Source organism: Caretta caretta, chromosome 1, assembly GCF_965140235.1.
Source record: "Caretta caretta isolate rCarCar2 chromosome 1, rCarCar1.hap1, whole genome shotgun sequence".
In the NCBI taxonomy this organism is placed as follows: Eukaryota; Metazoa; Chordata; order Testudines; family Cheloniidae; genus Caretta; species Caretta caretta.
In genome coordinates, this window is record NC_134206.1 from 187,863,250 (window position 1) to 187,888,048 (window position 24,799).

Below are 24,799 nucleotides of genomic sequence, written 5' to 3' on the forward strand. Positions count from 1 at the left end.
GGAAGGTTACTTTCACAGTAACAAAATTATCACTGGAGAATGGAGAGGTTTAGTGGAGACAATTTAGAAGGAAAGATGAGTTCTGTTTTTGACATGTTTAGTTTGAGGAGGAGATAACTGAGGGCATGTTTTAACAAGTAAGTTAACACAAGGTTACAGCTCAAGTATTGTTATCTTGACCCCTTGAACCTACACACAAACCCTTTGTGTGTGGTGGTAGTAATGCAGGTTGGCTAGCACAACTGGGAATATAGGGCAGACCTTGAGTGACCCTCCCTTGTCAACTACCAACGTGTCATATCTGTAGCATGGACACAGCTAGCCTGTGACACAACAACTGAGGGGCACTAATCTTCCAGTGCCGTCCCACAGTATGACAGGTACCCAACCCCTTGGTCTTTTCTTGTCATCTACTTATTCCCTGTTTACTGTCCTGGAGTCTTAGCATTCATTCCCCTTTTCACATGCAGCTTCCAGTATCAGCACTTGAACTCATCTGTCTCTGATACGGAGCTCCATTCTTTGAGAATGGTCCCAAAGAGGGCATCTCACTGTGCTGTCAGCTGGCCAGAGGCTAGTAGGCACCAGGAATGGCTTGCTTTAATGAGTTGCTGGTGTCATGCCATTTCTGCCCAGGATCCCCAGATGGAGAGTTCTCCCACAATATATGGCAAAAACATTCATAGAATAGTGCCATTTACTGAAACTCTCTGAACCATGGGATTTTCCCCCCAGAAGTCTTAGTGCTATATAGGAACAAGTAGAGCACCACTGTTATAGCAACCCATCTAGCACTCAACTGTTACTTTGTAGTGTGGATGCTGTCTGTTATGATTCTGAGGTGTGGGCATACCATGAGAGGTAGGCAGAGATGTGAGACTGAACAGAAGGAGAGGTCCAGAGTGAAAATAAATTTGAGTCAATAGTACGGGAATTGGAAATCTTTTTTTCCTTTGGTGTGAAGGGGTGGGATTTGAATTCCACTTCATAAAGGAGAGAGAAGAGCAACTAGTTAAAGAAGTACCTTTCCCTCTGCAAATTCATATACAGTTATACCTTAAGGTGGCCACGACTGCATTCATCCAGTATTGGCCATAGCTTCATTTATTCCTGAATAGAAAATGGGCTGCTGAGTTTTCACATCCAGGCTATGCATTTATCCCTTGAACCATGGAAACATATCTTGTTCTTGCTGTCTTGGAAATGGGATTTTGTATGTTATATCAGAGATTTTATTTAATAGAGCTGGTGTAAAATTGTGGTTCTCTGGTATGTTCATTCTGTGAACCACTTTGTAAGAAATATCCTTTCATGGACCACAACCACTCCCAATCTCCACTGCCTCTTTGCTGGGTCTCAAAATGTTTAATTCCACAGACTGCTGGGCAAGATTCTGCCAACCATTGGTGGTCCAAGGACCACCACAACCCTTATCTCAAGTATCCCCCTCCTGGAATCCGAGCTCCAGAGTAAGCTTTATTTAGCTCTCAGGTTACACTTGTAGAAGGGATTAGTAGTTTTTACTTGGAAATAATTTGAAAGTTTAAAAATTATTTGCAACATCACATGGGATAGATTAATGGGTGTCAAATGTTACACAATACTGGACATATACACTGTTAATCTAGCGTTGCAAAGCAATTAGCAGATAATGAATCACCAGGCTTTTTTGACCATTTAAAAAGAAGTGTGCTGATTCTCTGCCCCAATGTTGCCTTCTGTTTTTGAGTGGGACCGTCTCGTGACAGTTTGTATTAACATTTGGAAAACACCAGGTTTACATCTCTGTGTTCAGCTCCTACCTTGCTAATTGTTTTCTTGGACTATTTGGATGGTATAGAAAGCTTTTTCCAAATCCCCTTTATTACTGAAGTTATTGTTGCCAGCAGGAATAAGATTAAAGGTGCTAAAGTCTGTAGAGTTGTTTCTAATTTGTATGTGTCATTTCAGTGGCATTTTAACAGAACTCTCCCTCCCTCCCTCCCTCCCTGCTCCATGAGTACTGTGCTTGAGTTAGGTCCGAGAAGCCAAGCTATTGGAAGAAATTTCATTTTGTTCCCTAATTATTATGCTGGCACTTGGGAGATAATTTTTCCCTTCATGCACTGCCAATTAATATGCAAATGAGCTGATAAATATTTATACCATGATTTAAATTATGCAGGGAACGCTTTCAGTGTACTCTGCAAATGAATTGTTCATGGACTTCAAAGTGCTGGCTGCTGTGCTAACGAGGGGAGATTTGCATAAGGCCCTAATCAGGCGCATACTGATTAAGCTTCATTATGGAAACTGCCAGCTGCAATCTTTGTTTCTGTTTTATTACAAAAAGGGGAACTTTTCACGCTTCAGTCGCCTTGACAATGTCAGACACAGCTAGTAGGAGAGACTAAAACTCCACAGAGCAACTGAAGTTTCCCTGTTCAGTTGAAGATTGCTATGGTGTAACTGAAGTTGTATTTCTCCCCCTCACCCCCACTCCCTTTCTTGTTCTGTTGAGAGCAGTAGCATAAATTTGTTAGAAATAGTCTTCCCCCTCTTTATTTCTTTCCTTGGACTATCTGAGCCTGTAGAGGATTTCACAGCAATGCTGGACTGCAGTGACTACGTTCTAGGTGGGTACCAGCTCTGCTCTTTCTTATAAGCGTTTAATATGGAAATAGAGGGTGAGAGATTGACTATGCATGGCGGCTTAATCTCATATGCAGGGTCTGCAGAAGGCATTTTAAAGGTGAAGCTCGCCAGTGAATCAACAGCAAGTGCCACCCTGCTATTCCAGTTTTTTCCTGGTTCAGGAGAATTCTGCTCTTCGGTTTGGGTGATATTTAATACAGTTAAAGTTTTAATACAGTTAAAGTTACAGTTTTTGGTTTGGGGATTTTATTCTGAGAAGCATTTGACTTCTGACAGACATTAAGACTTAAGACTTGAATTACAGATCCATATACTCTTTTTTTTGTTTGTTTGTTTGTTTTTTAGTATTTTTAAAAACAAAACCATTCCAATTTCAAACCACTTACTCATATCAACTCTTCACATAACGTATATGTTGTGTGTGTATATATGTTTTTCTGACATAATAGCAAGGTTTCTTCTTGTGTAATGGAAAATAGGGTGGAGGTCACAGTTGCCATTGATGCTGATGCAGGCTATGCTTAAGGTACTGGGATAACGTATTTCCATTAGCAGCCTGTCAGTCCTGTGCTCATATTTCTTCCCTTTTCTATATTTTAAAAGTTATTTGTAATAATTGTTTATTGGTTTTGCAGTAGGTAATGTGGTGCTTTCAGAGCTCTGAATTCCACACATGGAGCCTAAGAGTATTTCCTTTTTGTTTCTATAATAAAAGATATAACTGGACCATCGTTAGTCTGATGTTTGTTTTTAAGCAGACATCTGAACATGCATATTTCCAGATATGCAGCAATTACATATGAATCTTTGACTTAAACTTGCAAGTGACCCATTTGGTGTTTTGCTGGCATTGAGGAATCCCTGTGAGCTGTGGTTCCCAGGGAATTATTTATGCTGGTTCTGATGGAGTATTGGGCCGGTTTCCCTTGAATGGGTGAGGGGAAACAGTGTGTAAAATTCTATATTAAGATGATTTTACATGTACACATAGCTTAATTTGCAATTTAGCTATCACTCCAGTCTTGTCCATTCTCTGCTTTTTAGTTTTTTCTGAATACCTTTTGAAATATCAGAGGGGCAGTGAAAGCCTGGCACAGTAGTGCTGTGTCTCACACTCAAATTCTGCTATCAGAGTAACAAGAATGAATGTAAAAGCTCCTCTGAGTTTGATTTCAGTCATGCACCTGCTGCTTTCGATCCTTCCTTCTGTGCTTGAGGTTTGTTTTTAGGTGGTATTGACAGAAATTTGCAGCCCAGCCTTTATTTAAAACTCGAGAAAAGTCTAAAGGGGAAAAAGGTGTTGGAGGGAAAGAAGGCGTTAACACCCTTATTTTTTTAATAGCAAAAGAAAATTATTTTGAGTATCTACAAAACAAATCAATTACATTATTGTAGGTCTTTGTGCCCTACAGAGAAGTGCCCTACAGATTTTGTTCATAACAGTATTGTGCTTCAGATGTATGCAATGGAAACACGATAGAGTGCTTGACCCTTTCTGTGCAAAATAAACATAGAACATCACCTTCCACACACACATCAAGCTGGTGAAGTAGTAATGAAGGTTTATCCTTCCTTGGGTTCAAAGCAGTTCTGACAGGAAGTTTCTACAGTGGGTTTATCTCTTTACTTGTGATGGTGTTTGGGATTTGATGGAAGACAGAACATTGCAAATATGTTGCTGCCAGAGGTGAATCTTAAAAGTAAAATATTCTTACTGCAAGCACATTTTACTACCTGCCTAAATTCCCCATATACATCTAACACTAAACAACAACTAAAAACCTCTTTCTGAAGCCTTGATTTCCCAGTGCAGTCTGGCAAAAACTATTCTTGTTGCCCTGTGGAATGGTATTTGCAGCTTCATTAAAGACAAACTACTGATCATCCAGTAGGTGTGGAGCAAAATATTTTCAAAGGTTTGCTGCATGAGCCTTTTGTCAAAAGAGAGGGAGAACGTCCACTATATTTTGCAGTGCTCTGTACCCAATTTATTTTCTTCAATAGCTTCAATAATAACAATTTATTCATAATAACGTGCCGTTAGAGGCCCCAATCGGGATCAGGGCCCCAGTGCTTTAGTCTCTGTAATGAAGCCCTGTGGGAAGCACAGTGCTATTTTCTTCATGCAGAGGCTCAATCCTTTTTCAAAGTCTGGACCACAGTTTAACAGAGAAATGATCTTATGGCCTCTGCCCCTTCCACTTGTGATCATGCTGACCAACTTCTTTCCCATTCATGAACTCATAACATCCCCTGTATTCAGGGCTTGAAAAACTTACCCAAAACCTACTAGCCCAAGGCTGCCACTAGGCTGAAATACACTGGTATCCCAAGTCTTCTTGCTTCGTCATCTACAGGTCATGCATTCATCATTACGTGGATCAAGTCTCCAGTCTCTTGCTGGCTAAAATCAGAGCCTGTAATTAATGCCAGTTGCCACTTCCAATGCTTTCCCTCAACAAATTTAGTGCTGGGTGGTGCCCCATCCAAGTAAATCCATGTATGCTGGTCCTACACACAGACCCATCTGCGAGAGGTGGGCGGGACGGGGAGCATACAAACAGCTCTTTGCTATGGTGTCAGTGAACAGAAACTGACACTAGTTCTCCCTGGGGAGTTACAGCCTTGAGGAGCCAGGCCCCAGCCAATTTAAAGACCAGTGGCAGTAGACCCTCTCCTGGCCACCTAGCTGAGGGCTGTTTTATTGGGATGGAGATCTTGTTGACAATACTTCACCAAGTTGATGGCTGTATGGATGGGAAGGGGCTTAAAGGAACCCTCCAATCACATCCCATAGATCAGTGGTGGGCGAACTTTTTGGCCTTAGGGCTATATCTGGGAATAGAAATTGTATGGTGGGTCATGAATGCTCACAAAATTGGGGTTGGGGTGTGGGATGGGTTGAGGGCTCTTGTTTGGGCTGTGGGCCAGAAATGAGGAGTTCAGGGTGCAGGAGGGGCTCCGGGCTGGGGAGTGGACTGTTGGGGGGGGGGTGAGGAGTTTGGGGTATAGGAGGGTGCTCTGGCTGGGACTGAGGGGTTCGGCAGGCAGGAGGGGAATCAGGGATGGGGCAGGGGGTTGGGGTGCAGGAAGGGGTCCAGGCTCTGGCTGGGTGTGCAGGCTCTGGGGTGGGGCTGGGGATGAGGGGCTTGGGGTGCAGGAGCGTGCTCCGGGCTGGGATTGAGGGTTTCGGAGGGAGGGAGGGGTATCAGAACTGGGGTGTGGGGAGAGGCTCAGGGGTGCAGGCTCTGGGCGGCGCTTACCTCAAGCGGCTCCCGGAAGCACTGGCATGTCCCTTCTCCATTGGAGCACTGGAGGGGGCCATTGGAGTGGGGCCACTGGAGCATGTAGGAGCCAGAGAGGGGCCATGCTGCTACTTCTGGGAGCCATGTGGAGCGGCCCCTGACCCTGCTCCCTGACTGGAGTGCTGGAGGGGGGCCATGCTGTCGCTTCCGAGATCTGCGTGGAGCGGCCCCCGACCCTGCTCCCTGTCTGGAGTGCCAGAGAAGGGCAAGTCCCAGACCCCGCTTCCCAGCAGGAGCTTGAGGGCCGGCTTAAAACAGCTGGTGGGTTAGATCCAGCCTGCGGGCTGTAGTTTGTCCACCCCTGCCATAGACCCTTCTACTGGGATAGTTGACTAAATAGCCCTCTGCTGGAGTGTTTTCTCTCCTCATGCCCATTACGGCAAAAGTGGGACTGACCTATTCCTGTTTCAAGAGATGGGGGATGGTGCAAGACACAATCTCACCTACTCAAGGTCCCTACTCCTTGACAGTGGCAGGCAGGCCTCTCCTGGATTCTCTAAGAGGCAGTGACACCTCCCACACACTTCAGTGACATTGGCCGTGGATGTGTCGGCCAGCTCAGGCAGACATCAGCGTATCCATTACAGTTGGCTCACATTTGAAAGGTTTAATCTTAGCCATACAGGCTAGAATATTCTCTTCCCTTCTGCCCCCAACAAACAAACAAACCAACCAACACTGAGATTCTTAAAAACTGGTGCCCCTCACTTGGGAAAGGTTCCTACTTGTTATAGGTGACTGGATTTTTCAAGCCATACCTAAGTGAACTACATCTGTTATTTACATGGAAAAGTTACATCAGGAAAGTTATTGATGTATTTTTAACTGAATTCATGACTTTTGACTTAAACAAACAAACTACTCACTCACTCTTTTTTGGTCTTCACCTGACTTCCTCCTTCCTATTTCTTCCCCTCCATCCCTGCATATGCTTCTCTGCTGCCTGGTCTGCTTGTTTTCCTTTCTTCCCACACAAGCTTTCCTGTGGCTGGTTCCCTTCTTCCCCACTTAGCTGGACATGCTGTCCGGCTCTGATCATTCTTTCTCTTGCGCCTCTTGGCATGCCTTTCCTTTCTTTTGCTGGTTGTCATTTTCAGTACCAGTGATGGTTGTGGTATCTGAGGGTGGCTCCAGTTTCCTCTGCTATTTAGTAGCTGATATGAGGAGAGACAGGCTGGCTTCTTTTCATTGTTTCCAGCTGCTTTTTCAGTCCACTAGGCAACAAAGATCCTGGATGCCTATAGAAGCAACTGGAACAAGCTAGAGCAGGTAATGACAGTGGTCAGCCCTCTGTAGACCATTGATCATTGGATCAGAGTTTTGAAACTGCTGCTTTAATGAAAACCAATTACAGGAGCAACCCTCTTAACACCCATCAAAAGAAAACCCTGCATCAAAAGTTTTATGCTGAGCTAATTGAGAGCTGAGCTATGTTTTATGCTGAGCTAATGGAAGATGTTTGAGGATTTGTCTGTTTTTCTCTGTACAAATTATTCTGTTTAACCCCTTGACATAGTCTGTCTTGTCTTGTGTCTATGGTAATGTGAGATGCTGCGGTTACCAGCAAGACATGAGAAGGCCTGAGTTGGAGTTGATACTGTGCTGACAACAGCTGTTAGATACTCGAAACTGTATTCTCTCCCTGCCACCTGGGAAGGCTCTCTGCATTCACTATATTTAAGCTTGGCAGGATCAGATTTTTATTGATAAATATCAGTAAATGTAAATTTCACCGTACACACAAACTGATGAAAAAATATTTCCATTGATAGTAGTTGAAATTTACAGATAGGCAAGGTAAGAAAAATGCTGCTTGAGAACTTACTTGAGCTTGATTTTAAGGATATTTACTTTTTATGTTTTGATGTGATGTTCACAAATTGTGCTTAAATAATTGTAAAGCTTTAACTTTTTCAGTCTCAATATCTAGTGTCATTAAATAATTGTCTGACCCCTTCTGAAAGCTCCCCCCATAATATCTGAAACTGTGAAAATTTAAATTAATAAAAATAAAAAAGCTTTATAATAAACCTATGTTATTTGTCAAAGTTATAAAACAAAATTAAAAATCAAATTCTGCCAAGCCTAGCCATATTAAACTGATAAACTTGCAAATTAGGAGAACACACTTGGAGATTGAGCCACAGGGAGGCTGGAAAGAGACCATAAAAAATAATTTAACACTGGTGACATTCCTATCAAGTAAAAATGCAGGACTAGATAAATGATATTTCTCCTTGTGATGTCTGAATTTCCTTATTTATGAAAAACAAAATATATTTAGACATAGCATAAGCCAGTATTTTTGAATCTATAAATTGCTGCTTTTTTCACTAGACCTTTGCTTCTATAATTTTCACAGTATTGGGCACCTTTGACCTGTTGAATCCTTTCTGTTATTCTCTCAGCATTGTCTTGTTTTGTGTGTGTGGCTGCTGAGGTTTAAAACAATGGCCCAGTCCATGATGGGAAGACTCACCATTGCATCCTTTGGGTTCTGCCCCAGCTCAGGGACATAGACTAGATAAGTACTTGAAATTCCTTCCAGCCCTACATTTCTGTGCTCCCATCCCTGATCATCATCATTGTATGTGAGATATATGCCATTCAGGCTTGTAATATTTTATACATAGTTTGTTAGAAAAGACAACATCAGTATTTTCCACTTTTATTACTTTATATCTCTTTACCTCTCTTTTAATGCAGACTCAAGAATGAACAATCCGTCAGAAACCAGTAAAGCACCAATGGAGAGTGGGGATGGGAACACAGGTAAGAAATGAACATTTAGCCTTCTGGGAGAATTGAATGGCTTTAAAAGGGAGAATCTCCTTTATTTGTGTATAAATACGTGGGCTGTTTTGTGTACATTTCTTATGGTTTTTTTAGTCTTCGGGTGTGTCTACACTGCAATTAGACATCTGCGGCTGGCCTGTGCCAGCTGACTCAGGCTCGCAGAGCTCAGGCTGAAGGGCTGTTTAACTGTGGTGTAGATGTGTGGGTTTGAGCTGCGGACTGAGCTCTGGGACCCTGTGAGGTGGGAGGGTTCCAGATTTCGGGCGGCAGCCCAAGCCCACACATCTACACCACAGTTGAACAGCCCTTTAGCCCAAGTCTGCGGCATGGACCAGCCACGGGTGTCTCATTGCAGTGTAGTCATATCCTTAGGGACTACTGCTTGCCATTTAATATATTAACTACAGTATATTTAACTGTTCATTTATGCAAATCTTTGTCTCCTCACACACAATAAAAATTTATTTCCCATTCTTGCAACATGTCACCTCTATAGAGAGCTAGGGTTGCTGAAGAGAGCTGATGTAGACTTTGACACCTATTAGGTTCTTCTCTGTTTCCCTAATACCACAATCCTAGGACACTTTTATATAAGAGTTCCCTAAAGACCTGTAGGTGACGGAGAGTAAAGATTTCATTATGTATTTTTAAAATTGTATTAAAAACATAATTCATGTTTATACCTTTAGTTAAATTTTAAAAAATACTATTTTGTGCTACTAGTTCCTTTCTAGATGCCATTTAATATACTAATTCTTTTTGGAAACAAGGAGTAGAAATGAGAACTCTAATGAAAAAGTAAATAGGATGAAATAGGAGTTAGCCTCTCTCTGCAGACAAGTCCAGGTTATGAGTTAGAGGAAATTTTAATTGTAAGAAGTCATTTCTCTAAAAGCAATGAGAAGTCTGGGTTCACTGTGTGGGATGAACAATAATTCTTTCACTTCACTTTCCTCAGTAACAATAATAAGAGTATTCTTCCTTTATTTTAACTCTAGGAACTGTAATGAACCTGGCAATTTGCAGCATTTTATGTTGTTGATTCGCTCCATGTTCTTTGTGCAGGGCTTTAATAACAATACATCTAAGGACAATTGAGTGTTCCTTGTACTAATCCAAGGTTGATGGATGTTTTCCTGTCAATAGGTGGAGCCAGTCAAATTTTTTCAGCTCATTCACATCTGTTCCCTGCTACTGCCTTTTCAGTTTTTGTAATGTCTACAGTAGTGGCAATGCCAAGAGTGAGGGCTTGTCCACACTGGCAATTTACAGCGCTGCAACTTTCTCGCTCAGGGATGTGAAAAAACACTCCCCTGAGCGCAGCAAGTTTCAGCACTGTAAAGCAGCACTGTAAACAGTACACCAGCGCTGGGAGTCGTGCCCCTCGTGGAGGTGGAGTTTTTTTGTTTTGTTTTGTTTTTGTTTTTTGGAGCGCTGGGAGAATCTCTCCCAGTGCTCTGCCGTGACTGCACAAGCCATGTTAAAGCGCTGCCGCGACTGCACTTTAACATTGCCAGTGTAGACTAGCCCTGAGTCTTAAGAGTTTTGTTTTTCTGTATATAAAAATAATCCATTATGAATTTAAAAGACTCTCCTGTGTGGTTTAAAAGTTCTAATCCCTTTCAGATCCTCTCAAGTGGCCCTACTTTGGAACTGTGTAGGCTTTCTCAGGAGGACAGTGATTCTAACTCTTCCTTTCTCCTCCAGAATCACTGAAGCTGGAGGTGTGTGAAAGCCCTGAGGAAAATTTGGTTTCTACTTTAGGCACAGCAGCTTCCTGCCTATAGCACAGCCTCAGTAGGAACAGAACACAGAAGTGTGGTGGATAAGATACACTGAAGGGAATGCACTGCCATCTGACAGTGTATTCAATGTGACTTTATGCTATAAACAATTATCATGCCACTTTTTGACTAAAGTATGTAGCCAAAGAGGATTACATGGGCTGGTCTTCCTCTCATATATAGCTGTTTCAGCAATACCCTAGCTCAGTTGTAGAACAGGCAGAGGTAAATAGGTGATCAGTTCTGGAGCGCTTAGATCCTAAAGTAACCTGCTGATTTATGGAGATGTTATGGATGTCTTTGCAACAACATAGGGCTATAATTTCTGTGACTTACTCATTTATGTTCCCTAATGGGAATCACTGTATTGTATGAGGCTGAACTTTTAGATTTTGCAGTGGCATGTGTTTGGATTTTTATAAGTATAATCTCTAGTAAATTAAAATATTCCCTGGGCTGTTCATTTTAGGCTCATAATTTATAAACTCAGTAGGCAAGATGACAGAACTCAGAATTTTGGAGGGCTCTCTGTATTTATTGTATTAGGTCTCATTGTTTTTATGCTCACAAACCAGTGAAGCTAATAATAAGTAACATTTATGAACCATTCCTTCCAGGTTCAAACACCTTACAGGCAGCTGGCAGATGTTAATCTCCGAGAATTTTATTTGTGTCACTTTCAGGGCTAAAAGAAGCTACAAACTCTGCTGGTTTCCCAGTGACGCTTGTAACTCACATGAGTCTCTCATGTATACACCGCCAGCAGATCTCTTAACCACAATGAATCATTGCTTTTTTTCTCTTTGAATCATCTGTGTATCAAAATTCTATGAACTGATGGAGCTTGTAAATTTTATGACAGAAATAGCTAAGGTGTATGGAATTTACATTTGGCAGAGATTGTAACTTCAGAAAAAATGCAATCATGGTTGGTAAAGTTAACATACCTTGCAAGTTCTATGAGACTAGTAGCTAAGGTTCATTGAAGTTAGAGAAATATTGTAGTTAGAAATTAGACAAATTACAGTTCATGATACTTTAAACCTTTGGAACTTAAGTCAGATCCCCTGCAGAGACTATAGTCTCAACAGAATGTATAAAATAGATTACACCTTTTGGGGATCTCATGCAGGTTAGTGTCAGCAATGTGCCCAAATGGGACGGTAACTTTTAGTAGGGATCTCATACAGGTTTCTCAGGCACAAAAGGAGCTAGTTGCTGCTGAAGTCATAGAACTTGTGATGGTCACTTGCTCTCTGACTAGGACTCATCCCTACTCTAAACAAAACTCTGCAAACTTCTTCTCAACGCCCGCTTCTTAACCCCAGTCTTGTCCAGGAAGGCCAACTGGATGTCCCCTGGAGGCACTTAAGGATAGAAAGAATAGCAAGCCTCTGGACATCTCTCCAAACCTCTATCCAGGCACCTAATGGTAAATTGGGACTCTTTTTGTCCTATAAAGAGTGAGAGTATGGCATAAAATTTACCTGAGGTCTTCAGTACAATTTACTGCTTTAACTAATGCCCTTAATTTCCCAACGTCTGCTCTTTTGAAATACAAAATCAGAGTTGATAACTTGGTTTTGATTATCCTTCCATTTAATTTAAATTGAATCAACTCCTGATCACTCATTCCAAAGCTATTTCCTATGACCAGTCCTGGTGGTTTTGTTTTTTGATTTGGGTTTTTTTTGCAGTGTAGACATGTGCAGTCAAGCACATTAGACCTAGGGCACCCTGGATTTATGTGGCATTTTCCCCAGCCCCATGTCCACTGCCACTTTTCACACACACTGACCAAGATGGCATGGAGTCATTGAGAGTTTGACCCCCATGCACCATAGGACGTGTGGTTGGAGAGATAGGATAGTAACTGCTATTGTTCAGAAGAATTGGGCCCCATGTCTGCTGTCTTTAAGCAGCATGAGTTTTCCATGTTTAGCTCCTAAACACAGTAGGAGTTGGGACTCTCTGATCCCTTCATGCCCCTTCTAGTCTCTTGAGCTTCAAAATCCATGCCAGGTGCAGTCTCATTTCACCAGCTCTCTCATGAACTTCTTGAGGTTCACAGGAGCAGAGCCCCACTCCTAGCACCTTAGGAGCAAGGTCCTGTACAAACTGGATTTAAAATCTAAGGCGAGCCCCCCTCGACCCTCTACGCCACCCCACCCTCTCTTTCTGTGGCAAATTGGAAATTCAGTAGTAGAGTCAAGTAAGGTCCTAGTGTTCTTCCCAAAAACAAAACTGTGTTCTAAGGGTAGGAGAAACAAAAGTCCATACCCTAGTTTTAAAGAGTTCTTCCAGTTTTTATTTGAATAGGACTAAGGCATTTAGAAAGTTAGTAAGACTTTCTGTAGCCTTTTGAGGATCGCTATCAAGAAAATGCCATTTCTGCTCTGCACCTATCTAAATGGAGTAAGCCATGCATTGAGACATTAGATATTAGCTAGGGAGTCAGTACCTAAGAGTCTTGGCACTCACTCTACCAGAGCTTCAGGCAACATTAATGGGATGCCTCCATAATGATTTCATCTTAGAAATCTGTAAGGTTGCTATCTGGAGTCCTGTATACACATTTACACAGCAGTTCTCTCCTAACATGGAATCTTGATTTGATGCTTTCTTTGGGAGGGGACAGTTAATTAGAATGCCTCATCCCACCTTCCTGGGAATATATTGCTAGGTAGAACCTCACAAGAGGGAATATGCAAGATGATACCTTGAAGGAAGAAAAAATGCTTTGTTTAATTACAATAGTGGTTTGTCAGGAGTGTTTCCTGTATATATTCACACTTACCTAACCACCTTCTCCTCTTCCTTGGAGCTCTACTCTCATAGGATTGTGTGGTTTAGTGGAAAGAACTGAAACATTTGGGGATGCCTTACATCCTTTACTGGGGAGCCGCTATCTACCATCTGCAAAGATGGCTGCAGTCCCCCATTGTTTCCAGTGGGACTGAACCAGGTTGCCCTCAAAGTGACTGCTCACTGCTGTCATAAGGTAGAGAGGGTGACTGTGGACTTTTTGTTGAGCACATGTAGACCGGTCTGTTCCCAAAGAAAAATAGAACTTGCATACGATTTGAATAATCTGTAATTCATCTTTAACCAGGATTATACATTCTAAACAAAGATATTTTATATATACACACATTGACAAATCTATTAATCTTGCTACATTATCAAGTAAGCTTAATCATTTATGCAACACCTCACATAAAGCATAACCAGGCAGCAAAGTGGGATAACTCTGCTGGATTTCCAAATATAAGACTGAGGTCTGGTCATTTTATAACACCCTTTTAATAAGTTATATTTATGAAGCTTTGGAACAAAGGAGTCAGTGAGATTGGTGTTTTTTTCTAAAAAATATGTGCTATAGAATTTATTTTCGGGAAGTTCTGTGGCCTGTGTTATAACAGGAGGTCCGACTAGATGATCACACCTGGTCCCTTCTGGCCTTGGAATCTGTGTCCATCGTCCAGGCTGGAGGTGAAGGCACTTTGCTGTAATTGCTACAAAGAAATTATGCTCAGGAAATTGTCTTGTCTGATATGCATAGAGCATTCAGAAATTGTGGAGGGATTTGTATTTTAAGAAACTAAAGCCAAACACTCATGCCTTATAGACTTGTAAGAATTCTGAAAACAGATCTGAAATTTCAAAGGTCAGCTGAGTGCAGTTTTTAGATGGTCATATAAGGATATGGAGAATTTTCTCTACCACCCTTCCCTCCCAGAGGGAAAACTGAACAAACATGAAGGTTAAAAGGCAGGGTAGACCTCAGGCTTATTCCAGTCTAGACTGTTTGACAAACAGGAAAGTTCTGGTTTAGAGGTCTAGCAGAGGTCCTTGAAGAAAGGCTTGAAGAAAAGAGCAGGTGAGCATTAAAAATAAGTTCATTTTGTTACTGTTGTACTAGTTGTTTTGACAGCCATGCTTAATGTTAGTAACATAAATTAAGGCTTAATCCAAAGTCCTTCAAGTCAATAGAAAGACTGTCATCAGACCCCTAGTCTTTAAACTTCATTGCTCATTGAAGTAAATTATTTCAGAGGGGTAAAATTTTAATATTTTAAATTGTCTGAGGCCTTTGAACATAACACACTTTTTTAATTGCTACCACTGTTTGGCCAGAAATTGTTTTCTGATTCAGGCTTTCCATGGTAACTCTGCAGTGGAGAGTACTGTAAAAGCTTTGTTACGTTTGAATAAATGTTTTAAATTTGTAGAAAAGAGAAAAATTGCAAAATCCATAATCTTCTTGCAACTACAATTTTCCAGTGTTCCTGGATGCTCATCCATCTGTGTATTATAAGAGAGATGCAAGTAGAGGGGAGACAGCATATTCGGTGTCTAGAGCATGAGAAAGAGAATCAGAAGTCCTGATTCTATAAATGAACTGCTGCGTAATCTTAGGCTACTTTCTGTATCTAAGTTTTTCCTATCTCTAAAAGAGTGATTGTATTTGTACACCTTTTGTAAAACTTTTCTTTCTATTGAAAGGCACTAAACAGATGCATAGTATAATTATCAATATTCCTGGTATAAGTCTCTTCAATATCCACCAATGATCTTTCACTGCTAACTCTGGGAATATCTGAGTGACTGCCATTCATGTCTCGTATGGTGGTTTGATTAATGCAGCAATGTATGTGATGGAGGGAATAGATCAATCTGTTGTTCGGCATTGAAGATGGTGCCAAAGTGGCCGAAGACCACAATGACCTCGGCTTTATAGAGGTAGATTCCCTGCCTGGTGAGCCCTGGGCACAGTCCTTGGAGGACTTCTTAGAGGAGTTTTGTGGTCTTCCTTTTAGAGGTCCTGGAGGTTTGGGGCTCTGATATAGTGGAGACTGGTGTACAGTCCCTTGGCCTGGATCAGAAGTCAGGCTTGGCGAGCTCTCTCCATCATGAGAAGATGAAGTTCTATCTCTGTTTTTTCTGGCTCTGGACTTCAGTGCCAGACAGAAGGTATGCTTCTTGGCAACGTGCATTACCTGAGGCAATGGATGCAGTGGGAGTGCCTATCACTTACTGGATCGCCTCCCTGTACAACAGACTTTTGAAGCCGGGAGAACTGGGCAGAACCTCCCAGTGAACAAGAACTACTATCTAGTATCTATATATGAGAGAATTTTTTAAATTTTTTTAAAACTAGAAAGCTAAAATTACTGGTACTTACTGACTATTTGTACTAGCATTACTCTAACTACTAGAATAAGAAATGAGGACAACATTGAGGAAGTCTCAACGGGTACAACTGTCAGAGCTCTGTCTCAGGCCGAGGTGGCTGAGAAGGAACCGAGGACAGTTCGCCCATGCAGTGCTGTTCCTTGGGCTCACGAGGTAGGGAAATCTACCTCTAAAAAGTCAAGGTTGTCAGTGTCTTCAGCCACTTTGGCACAATCTGTTCTTCAGTCAAGTACCCGTGAGGCTGCTGGTTCCTCAGGTACCCAGGATACTGCTAGACTGAGAGACTGCAAAGCTTCAGGCCCGGAGAGATAATTGGTACAGTTGGCAGACTGAGGCAGCAAGGAAAGCTCTTCCTCTGCTTCCTTGGTACCAAAGAAGCTGGCTTTGGCTCCGACCACACTCCCCTCAGAGTGCTGGAGACCCACGGAACCATCAGTGCCTTCGACCATTATCACCTCGATGCAGACCACGGACTTGAACCGATAACACACTCAGTACCTCAGGAGTTCTGTTTTCCCCGGGACCTGGCTGTATCTGAGACATCTAGTTCTCTGCTGTTTGGCTCTGATGTGCTGTCAGTACTAAGAACGTCGATCTCCTGAAGTTCATCCGGTACCAATGGTTTCACTTCAGATCTCTGCAGGTGCCCCACCATTCCAGAGTGATTTATAAGAAGAGGATTCCAATGAAGACCTTGCCTCTGTGTCTCAAATATCAATTCAGGGTTCTCCTCATCACACCTATGGAGGCCCCTTTCCAGAAGTGTCTGAAACTATAACTATTTGTGGCACAAAATGCTATCACCATCTCCTTTGAGGAGCAGAAAGCTAGAGCCAATGAGGAAGTCTCTCCTGTGGCCAGCATCTCATTTTCAACTCTGGATGAAGCTGTCATGCCTCCTCCGCCATCCTGGGCAGATGATTTTAAGCAGTTCCAGGATCTGGTCAAGAAAATTGCTGACTCCTTACAGAGCTCTCTTGAGGAGCTTAAAGAACCTCATCATAAGCTGCTTAATATCCTCCATTCACCCTCATTTACCTGCATAGCTTTGCCCATAAACAAATTCCTTCTGGACCCAGCAAAGATCATCTGGCACACTCCAGCTACTATTCTGCCTATGTGCAAGAGAGCAGATAAGAAATATTATGTCCCAGCAAAGGACTCCAAATTTTTATTTTCTCATCCCTCACCTAACTCTTTGGTACTCAACGCAATTAATGAATGTGGAAGGTAGCACAAGTGTCTGGACCTACTGGGTAGGAAATCTTATTCCTCAGCTTCCTTACAATTTAGAATCGGCAGTTACCACATACTAGTGGCAAAATTTTATCATGTAAACTACACCAAACTGAACTCTTTTGTTGACCGCTTACTGGCAGAACACAGGGAGCAATTCCAGGCACTTATTACAGAGGGACAATTACTTGCCTGGGCATCTCTATAAGCCTGTGTCGATGCCGCTGATATTGCCTCCCATTCGATCACTACAGCAGTAGTTATGAAAAGGGCTTCCTCATTCCAACTCTCTGGATTTCCAAAAAAGGTCCAGAATACAGTGGGGGACCTTCCTTTTGATGGGTCTGAGTTGGTTTTGGACAACATGGATGAATCTCTGCAAATGTTAAAGGACTCTAGGGCTGCCTTGCATTTTATTGGTATCTATATACACACACCTACAAAACGAAGCTCAGCAAGTCCCAGATGGCTCTGAGAGCCTACTCTGCTCAATTTCATATCTCCCAGGAGCCATGTGAACTGCATCAAAAGAGACCCAGATTCCAGAGAAGGAAATCGTCCACTTCTCAGCCTTGCATCCTTCCACCTCCAAGCAGCAATTTTGATGGGCTAGTCGAGGGCCCAAATTACCGTCATCCTCATCTGCACCAATCCACCTGCCTTCTTCCCTTTGGCAATAGCCGTTACCACTTCTGGCAGGCTTGGGAGACAATCACTGTAGATAAGTGGGTTTTGGAGATCATCTCCACAGGTTACACCATCTGCTTTACTATGTTTCCACCTACAAATCCCCCTTCCCTGTCCCTCTTTAGGGACCCCTCTCACAAGACCTTGCTTCATCAAGAAATAGACTCTTATGCATGAAAGCTATAGAACCAGTCCCCCCACAGCACAGAGGACGGGGTTTATTCAGGGTATTTCCTGATACCAAAAAAGAGTGGAGTTAGGAGACCCAGCCTAGATTTGAGGCTACTCAACACCTCTGTGAAGACACAAAAATTCAAAATGGTGACTCTTGCAGCGATAATAGAGCAAGGGGGTTGGTTCTTAGCCCTCAATCTTCAAGATGCATATTTCCATATTGTGATCCTTCTTATCCCACAAACAATATCTATGTTTCACTGTTGATCAGGGCCACTTTCAATACCAAGTGCTCCCCTTTGGCCTGTCATCTGCTCTGAGGATCTTTAGAAAGTCATGTCAGTAGTAGCAGCACAGCACAGCTCAACAGGAAAGATAGTATTCCCTTACCTGGACAATTGGCTGCTGAAAGGCCGCTCCTTGAAACTGACGCCTCGGGCAACTTCTGGGGCCACAGATTTCTTCCTCGAATTGGCCTTCAATTAAACTTTCAAAAATCCACTCTGACCCCTGTGCAAAACTTAGGGTAAATAAGGGCACATCTTGATTCAGTAACAGCAAGAGCCTACCTTCCTCTGCACAGATTTGTGGCTCTTTCTAGCATAGCCAACACAATTCAGCTCAGTCCCCAAACTCTGATAAAGAACTGTCTTCAGCTGCTGGGGCACATGGCAGCCAGCACCTTCATCATAGAACATGCAAGACTCCGAATGTGCTGCCTTCCAGTGTGGCTCAGAACTGTTTATTCACCAGACACAGTTTAAATATGCTTTTTTGCATACCCACCTGCATAAAACAATCCCTCAGCTGATGGAAAGACTATCACAACGTGTGTGCAAAAGTCCCATTCGTGTATCCTCCCCCAACAGTCATCATAGAACTGGAAGGGACCTCAAGAGCAGTGGCGTAGCCAGGTGGAGAAAACGGGGAGTGGAGATAAAAAAAGAAAAAAAGGCGCCATCAGCTAGTACTCACCCGGCGGTGCTCCAGGTCTTCAGTAGCACTTCACTCGCTCCGCTCTTCGGCAGCATTGCAGTGGCGGGGGTGTGTGTCCTTCAGTGCTGCCGAAGACCGGAGCAAGTGACGGTCCCGATGCCAAAGTGCTGCTGAAGACCTGGAGCGCCGCCTGACCCGCCGCTGGAGTCGTCAAAGAATTAAAAAGGCACCTCTTCTGTTCGGTGGGGGAGGGGCCACTGCCCCGCTCCCTCCCAGCTACGCTACTGTTCAAGAGGTCATCTAGTCCAGTCCCCTGCACTCCTGGCAGGGCTAATTATCTAGACCAATCCTGACAGATGTTTGTCTAACCTGCTCTTAAAAAATCTCCGATGATGGAGATTCCACAACCTCCCTAGGCAATTTATTCCAGTGCTTAATCACCTGGACAGTTAGGAAGTTTTTCCTAATGTCCAACCTAAACCTCTCTTGCTGCAATTTAGGCCCATTGCTTCTTATCCTATCCTCAGAGATTAAGAAAAATTATTTTTCTCCCTGCTCCTTGTAACAGCCTTTTACATACTTGAAAACTGTGATCATGTCCCCTCTGTCTTCTCCAGACTAACCCAATTTTTTCAATCTTCCTTTCTAGGTCATGTTTTCTAGACATGTTTTCATTTTTGTTACTCTTCTCTGGACTCTCTCCAATTTGTCCACATCCTTGCTGAAATGTGGCACCCAGAGCTGGACACACTACTCCAGCTGAGGCCTAATCAGTGCAGAGTGGAAGAATTACTTCTCGTGTCTTGCTTACAGATATTTACCAGTAAAATCTAATCCTCCCAAGCCTAACTATTTGCCTCCTTGATTTTCCTGAAAATAAGCCACACTTGCTTTCATTGATTTTTAAAATGATGCCTAAGTCCACTGATATAACAACTGCATCTCTTTCACTTAGTCGATAACTTAGGTTTGCTAGCCATAATTTTTAATCTGAATAAAGTGGGGGGTCAGGAGAGGGTGTTTAGTGGTGGTGTATTTGTGTTGGTTCCAGGATATTAGAGAGATATGGTGGGCGAGGTAATATTTTTTATTGGACCAACTTCTGTTGGTGAGAGAGACAAGCTTTCGCGCTACACAGAACCCTTCAGCTAAATAGAAGGTCGAACAGATTAGCATAAGTAGTTAGCACATATTCTAAGGGACTATTCAAGGTGAAGTGGCCTGTTAATATCACTGTAGTCATACAACAGTAAGGGGGGGCTAGTGGGTTAGGGATTGTTATAATAAGCCATGGGCATTCATGAATTAGTTGAGCACCTGTCCATCCCCGGAGACAAAATCTGATAGCTTTTAGGATGAAGCAGTACAGTGATCCTACTGAAATTTCCTCCAAATCTAAGCACATTGTTTTTTTCTCATTTTAGTCACCCCATTTCTTAGAAGATTAGGATAATTATAGACCTGTCATTCTGACATCGATCCCAAGCAAGATAATGGAGCAGCTGATACGGGACTCGATTAATAAAGAATTAAAGGAGGATAATATAATTAATGTCAATCAACATGGGTTTATGGAAAATAGATCCTTTGAGACTAACTTCATATCTTTTTTTATGACATAAGTTTGATTGATAAAGGTAATAGTATTGATGTAATATACTTAGACTTCTGTAAGACATTTGACTTGGTACCGCACCACATTTTGATGAAAAAAACCCTAAAAAGGTATAAAATCTACATGGTGTAGTTTAAATACATTAAAACTGGCTAGCTGATAGGTCTCAAAATGTAATTGTAAATAGGAATCACATCAAGTGAGTGTTTCTCAGAGTCCCACAAGGATCGACTCTTGGCCTTACGCTATTCAATATTTTTATCAATTACCTGGAAGAAAACATAAAAGCATGACTGATAAAGTTTGCAGATGACACACAGATTGGAGTGGTAAATAAGGAAGAGGACAGGTCACTGATACAGAGTGATCTGGATCACTCAGTAAGCTGGGCTCAAGAAAACAATACGTATTTGAATAATCTAAATGTAAATGTATACATTTAGGAACAAAGAATGTAGGCCATATTTACAAGATGGGGGACTCCGTCTTGGGAAGCAGGGATTCTGAGAAATATTTGGTGGTCATGGTGGATAATAAGGTAAACATGAGCTCCTAGTGTGATGCTGTTGCCAAAAAGGGCTAATGTAATCCTTGGATGTATAAACGGGAATCTTGAGTAAGAGTAGAGAGGTTATTTGAAGCTAGTTAAAGTCAGACTGGAAATAAGGTGTACATTTTAAACGGTGAGAGTACTTAACCATTAGAACAATGTAGCAAGAGTCCTAGTGGATTCTCCATCACTGGCAATTTTTAAATCAAGACTGGATTTTTAGTAAAAGATATGCACTAGGAATTTGTGAAAAATCTATGACCCATGTTATACAGGAGGGCAGATTAGATGATCACAGTGGTTCTTTCTGGCCTTGGAATCTATGTATTGTGTCATCTGCTACAGAACATGGGTGCAGTTCTATAAACTGGAAATATCCCTTGCCATAGTCACCAGTAGTCGAGGAGGATGTTGTAGTGGATGGTAATGATACCAACAATGTACCAAAACAGTTGTCTCCAATACTTATTCTAGTGCCTTCACTTAACATGGAGGAATGATTCCTGAAACCACGGTATAGCTGTTCTTTAGCAGAAGAGAAAATCTTTGACAATATCTTGGAAAAAAGTTTCCAATACTTTTCATTTCTCTCAACCAGATGTGCCAGCATTAGCTTTTGGGCTTTCCCTTCTTCCAGGCCTTCTGGGGGGAAGGGGGAGGGGGGAGAGTGCAAAGAGGCAATCAGTTCTAAATTATTTTAAAGTGGATAAAAGATCATAGAACAAGAGCAATCTAGCGTAACAAGACCTCTGCACAAACATTCATCAGGACACTGGTATATAGTTATCAGAAGGACTATGTCCCCATGTTCTAATGCAGATGTGGCACTAGCATTTCCCTGTTGCCTTCTCCGTTCACCCTTCACTTTCTTGAAAAGAATGCTTTTTTACCTTAAATGCATTTAAACATGAAGCGCTTTGAGATCTATTGATGAAAAAGAAGTAGGTATTATGTGTTACTACCACTGTGACCCTTGTTTTTCGCAGAAGTCTGAACTTCAAAATTGCCATGAGCAGCAAGCTATTAGGTAGAGGGTACTTGCAAAACTGAACTGTGAGCTTAACCCTGGGCACATACAGTTACAGAGCATCCTCTTATGAAACCATTGTCAGCACTGATAGAGCAGGGTGATCAAGATGATAGGCATTAAGGGGGCTATGAAATTGCTCATGTTTAGCTGGCTCATAGTATATATTAATTGCTGGGAGTGACAGTGCTGCTTTCATTTCTGGGGAGACGCAAACCTTTGTTGTTATTGGAGGACGTTTCATAGAATTAAGAGTTAGAAGTCCAGAGTAGCAGGAGACTTCAGCAAGAATTAATTTAAAATTTCTTAATATTTCTTTTTGAGTCCTGTTCAACAGTTTTGTAATTTCTTCTGCCTCTTCAGGCACACAGACAAATGGCCTGGACTTTCAGAAGCAGCCTGTGCCCGTTGGAGGGGCAATCTCTACAGCCCAGGCTCAGGCCTTCCTTGGACACCTTCATCAGGTAAAACCAAGACACATTCTAAACTGGAGGTGGTTTGGGAAAGAAATGGATGGGGAAAGATTCTTTTTTTTCTGTACAGTTGGCAGCTGAACCTGAGTAGTGCAGGGGAGCACTGTCATCCTGAGTAGGATGTGAGATATTTTTTTTTTCTGCCTGCTAAATGTTGGAGGCTAGTCATGAATTATTGTACTGATCTGTAGCCCACATATCAAATACTCTGAGAATTATTATTGGAAAATAGCTCTTTGGGGAACTTTTAGATAACAGATGCCACCACAGAGCCATATTACAGATGAGAGTACCTATAATTAAAACACCATATGCCTTTCATAGTTCTTTCAAAAATCTGATGAAGGGCGTAGGAAATGAATACTCTGGAACTGAACAGGCCACTTGGATTTAATGTTTACTCCCTTTGGGAACGTGTCCATTAGAATCACAGGTGTCCAAAGACAAGGCCAGACTTGGTTTCTTCTCTTAAGAATATTTGCCCAGTAACTGTCCCAACTTGGACCTGGAACTTGTCAATGTCTAGTCAAAGAAAGGAGAAGTGGTAGTGAGGGCTACCAGTACAGAGTTCAAATCCTCCTGTAGCTTTCCATGCTCAAGGAAAGCTTAAAATGATGGAACTAGACAAGCATATGTTTCTACAAATTTCTGAGTGATTTTTAGGAAGATTTATTTCATGGAGTTGTTTTCCTTAAGATATTCAGGCTTCTATTTCCCTTTATTGCTTCTCTACAGCCTCTATTCTTATGGAGTCAAAGCTATACTTCAGAGGTAGGGTGTCTGATCACACTTAGGGTTTGAGAACAAATGTCTTTCTCTTCCCTGGCACCAAGTTTAAACTTAAAATTACTGGAGCTAATTGGCTGACCCCGTGTGTTCAGGGTCTGGGGTTACACAATTGTTATAGTATAATTGAGGTACTCAGGCTTTTATGTTCACTTTTAAGAGCGCAGAGCTGCCATTTTATTGTATTGAGCATTCAGTACTTTTTTTGTCACAAAATAATAATTTTCCAGAGGATAGAGGTTTACCTAAGACCTGTGGAATAACAGTGTGAATGTTTGAGTATATTGAACCAATAGGCTGTTTGAGAATGCCTTTCTTGCACACTTCGCTCTCAGCACCCTGAATGTGCGTGTCAGTAATGTGTGCAAATTCAGGAGCTCTGAAGGTCTTTTGTGTTTCCAGTACAGCTTGTTTTAATGTTCATTTGTCAGGTGAACTTGTCTGAAATCAATAACTTTTATCAGTACAGTATTTTGTCACCTTGCCCTGAAAATTATTTTTAAAAAGTTGCTAGGACCATAACTTTTTTTGTGATGATGATGTATGCTGCATTTCTTGAATCTCTAGTTTCAAGAAATCTCCAAGCCTTCTTTTGATGCATCTGGCAATGGCCAGTGGCAGACTGGCTGCCACCTTAGATACGAACTATTAGTATCTTCCAGTTTAGGAATTCTTAGTGGTGACAGCTGTGATTATTCTCAAGATGGAGTTCTTTACACCTGACCAATGCCAAATACAATACAAGGTGCCATTCAGAAACAGTCTTATAAAATACTCTAATAGGAAAGTGTGTACATAGGAGGGTGGGGGTGGGGCGGAGAGAGAGAACAACAGGATCTATGTTCAGGTGTGTGCTGGCTGCACTTAGGTCTCTTAAGTTTGTAAGGTCAACGTTTAGTGCAGAGAAAGGTAAAAATAATTCTATCCAGGCTATTTCACTAGGACAGCAGTTTATAATTATGCTGTTTGGGCTATTTTATGTTGTTGAAATCTCAGAACACAACAGGCAAGGTAAATTAAACTTAACTGCAACAATTTGAGGGTGAGGGGCTTTTCTAGAGAGAAATTTTGTTTGGCGACAGAGGAAATGTAGAAAATCTTGTAGAATGCCACCCAGGAAGGCAGGAAACATTTCAAGAGATGGCTCTGCAAGGTCAGAGCTGCCTCAGCATGGAATTTTTGTACCTGGATCTGAACTAAAGCTCCCCAACCCACATAGAGCCAACAGGAAAGCAAGTAAAGTTAAATATGTTATTGTTCTCATGCAACACATCTCAGTGTAGGGATGTCTTCCTTTTCTTAAAGGACAGCATACCACATTTGATTATTTGTTTTTCTTGTACTCATTGTGTTTCCTGGTTCCCACTAGAGCAGTGGATTTCAAGCATGGTCAGTGACGAAATATTCTACAGGCTATAATCCTGCCCTTTGGAAGAATTGGCAATTACGTAACATTCTTCCTTCGTAGTAGGAATGATGCTGATGATGGTAACATGAAGAGGGTTGTTGAAGCTGACTACAGTGTATGAACATATAACTTATGTGGTAACAGGAGAGAGAATCTTTTTCCTGTTCATAATATTTTTGTCTCTATCTTGCT

General features: G+C 41.9%; 1 protein-coding gene across 4 annotated transcripts in view; it reads left to right on the forward strand.

Moving 5' to 3' along the window:
* POU2F1 (POU class 2 homeobox 1) overlaps window positions 1-24,799 on the forward strand; it is a 174,583-nt gene that overhangs the window by 80,119 nt on the left and 69,665 nt on the right. For 3 of the 4 annotated variants that reach the window (XM_048869595.2, XM_048869625.2, XM_048869614.2), the window contains exons 2-3: window positions 8,646-8,711; window positions 22,304-22,404. In XM_048869595.2, the coding sequence (XP_048725552.1) occupies window positions 8,646-8,711; window positions 22,304-22,404 (167 nt within the window). Of the gene's footprint in view, window positions 1-2,380; window positions 2,616-8,645; window positions 8,712-22,303; window positions 22,405-24,799 lie in introns of those variants that run through there. The other variant, XM_048869604.2, reaches the window with a different exon arrangement.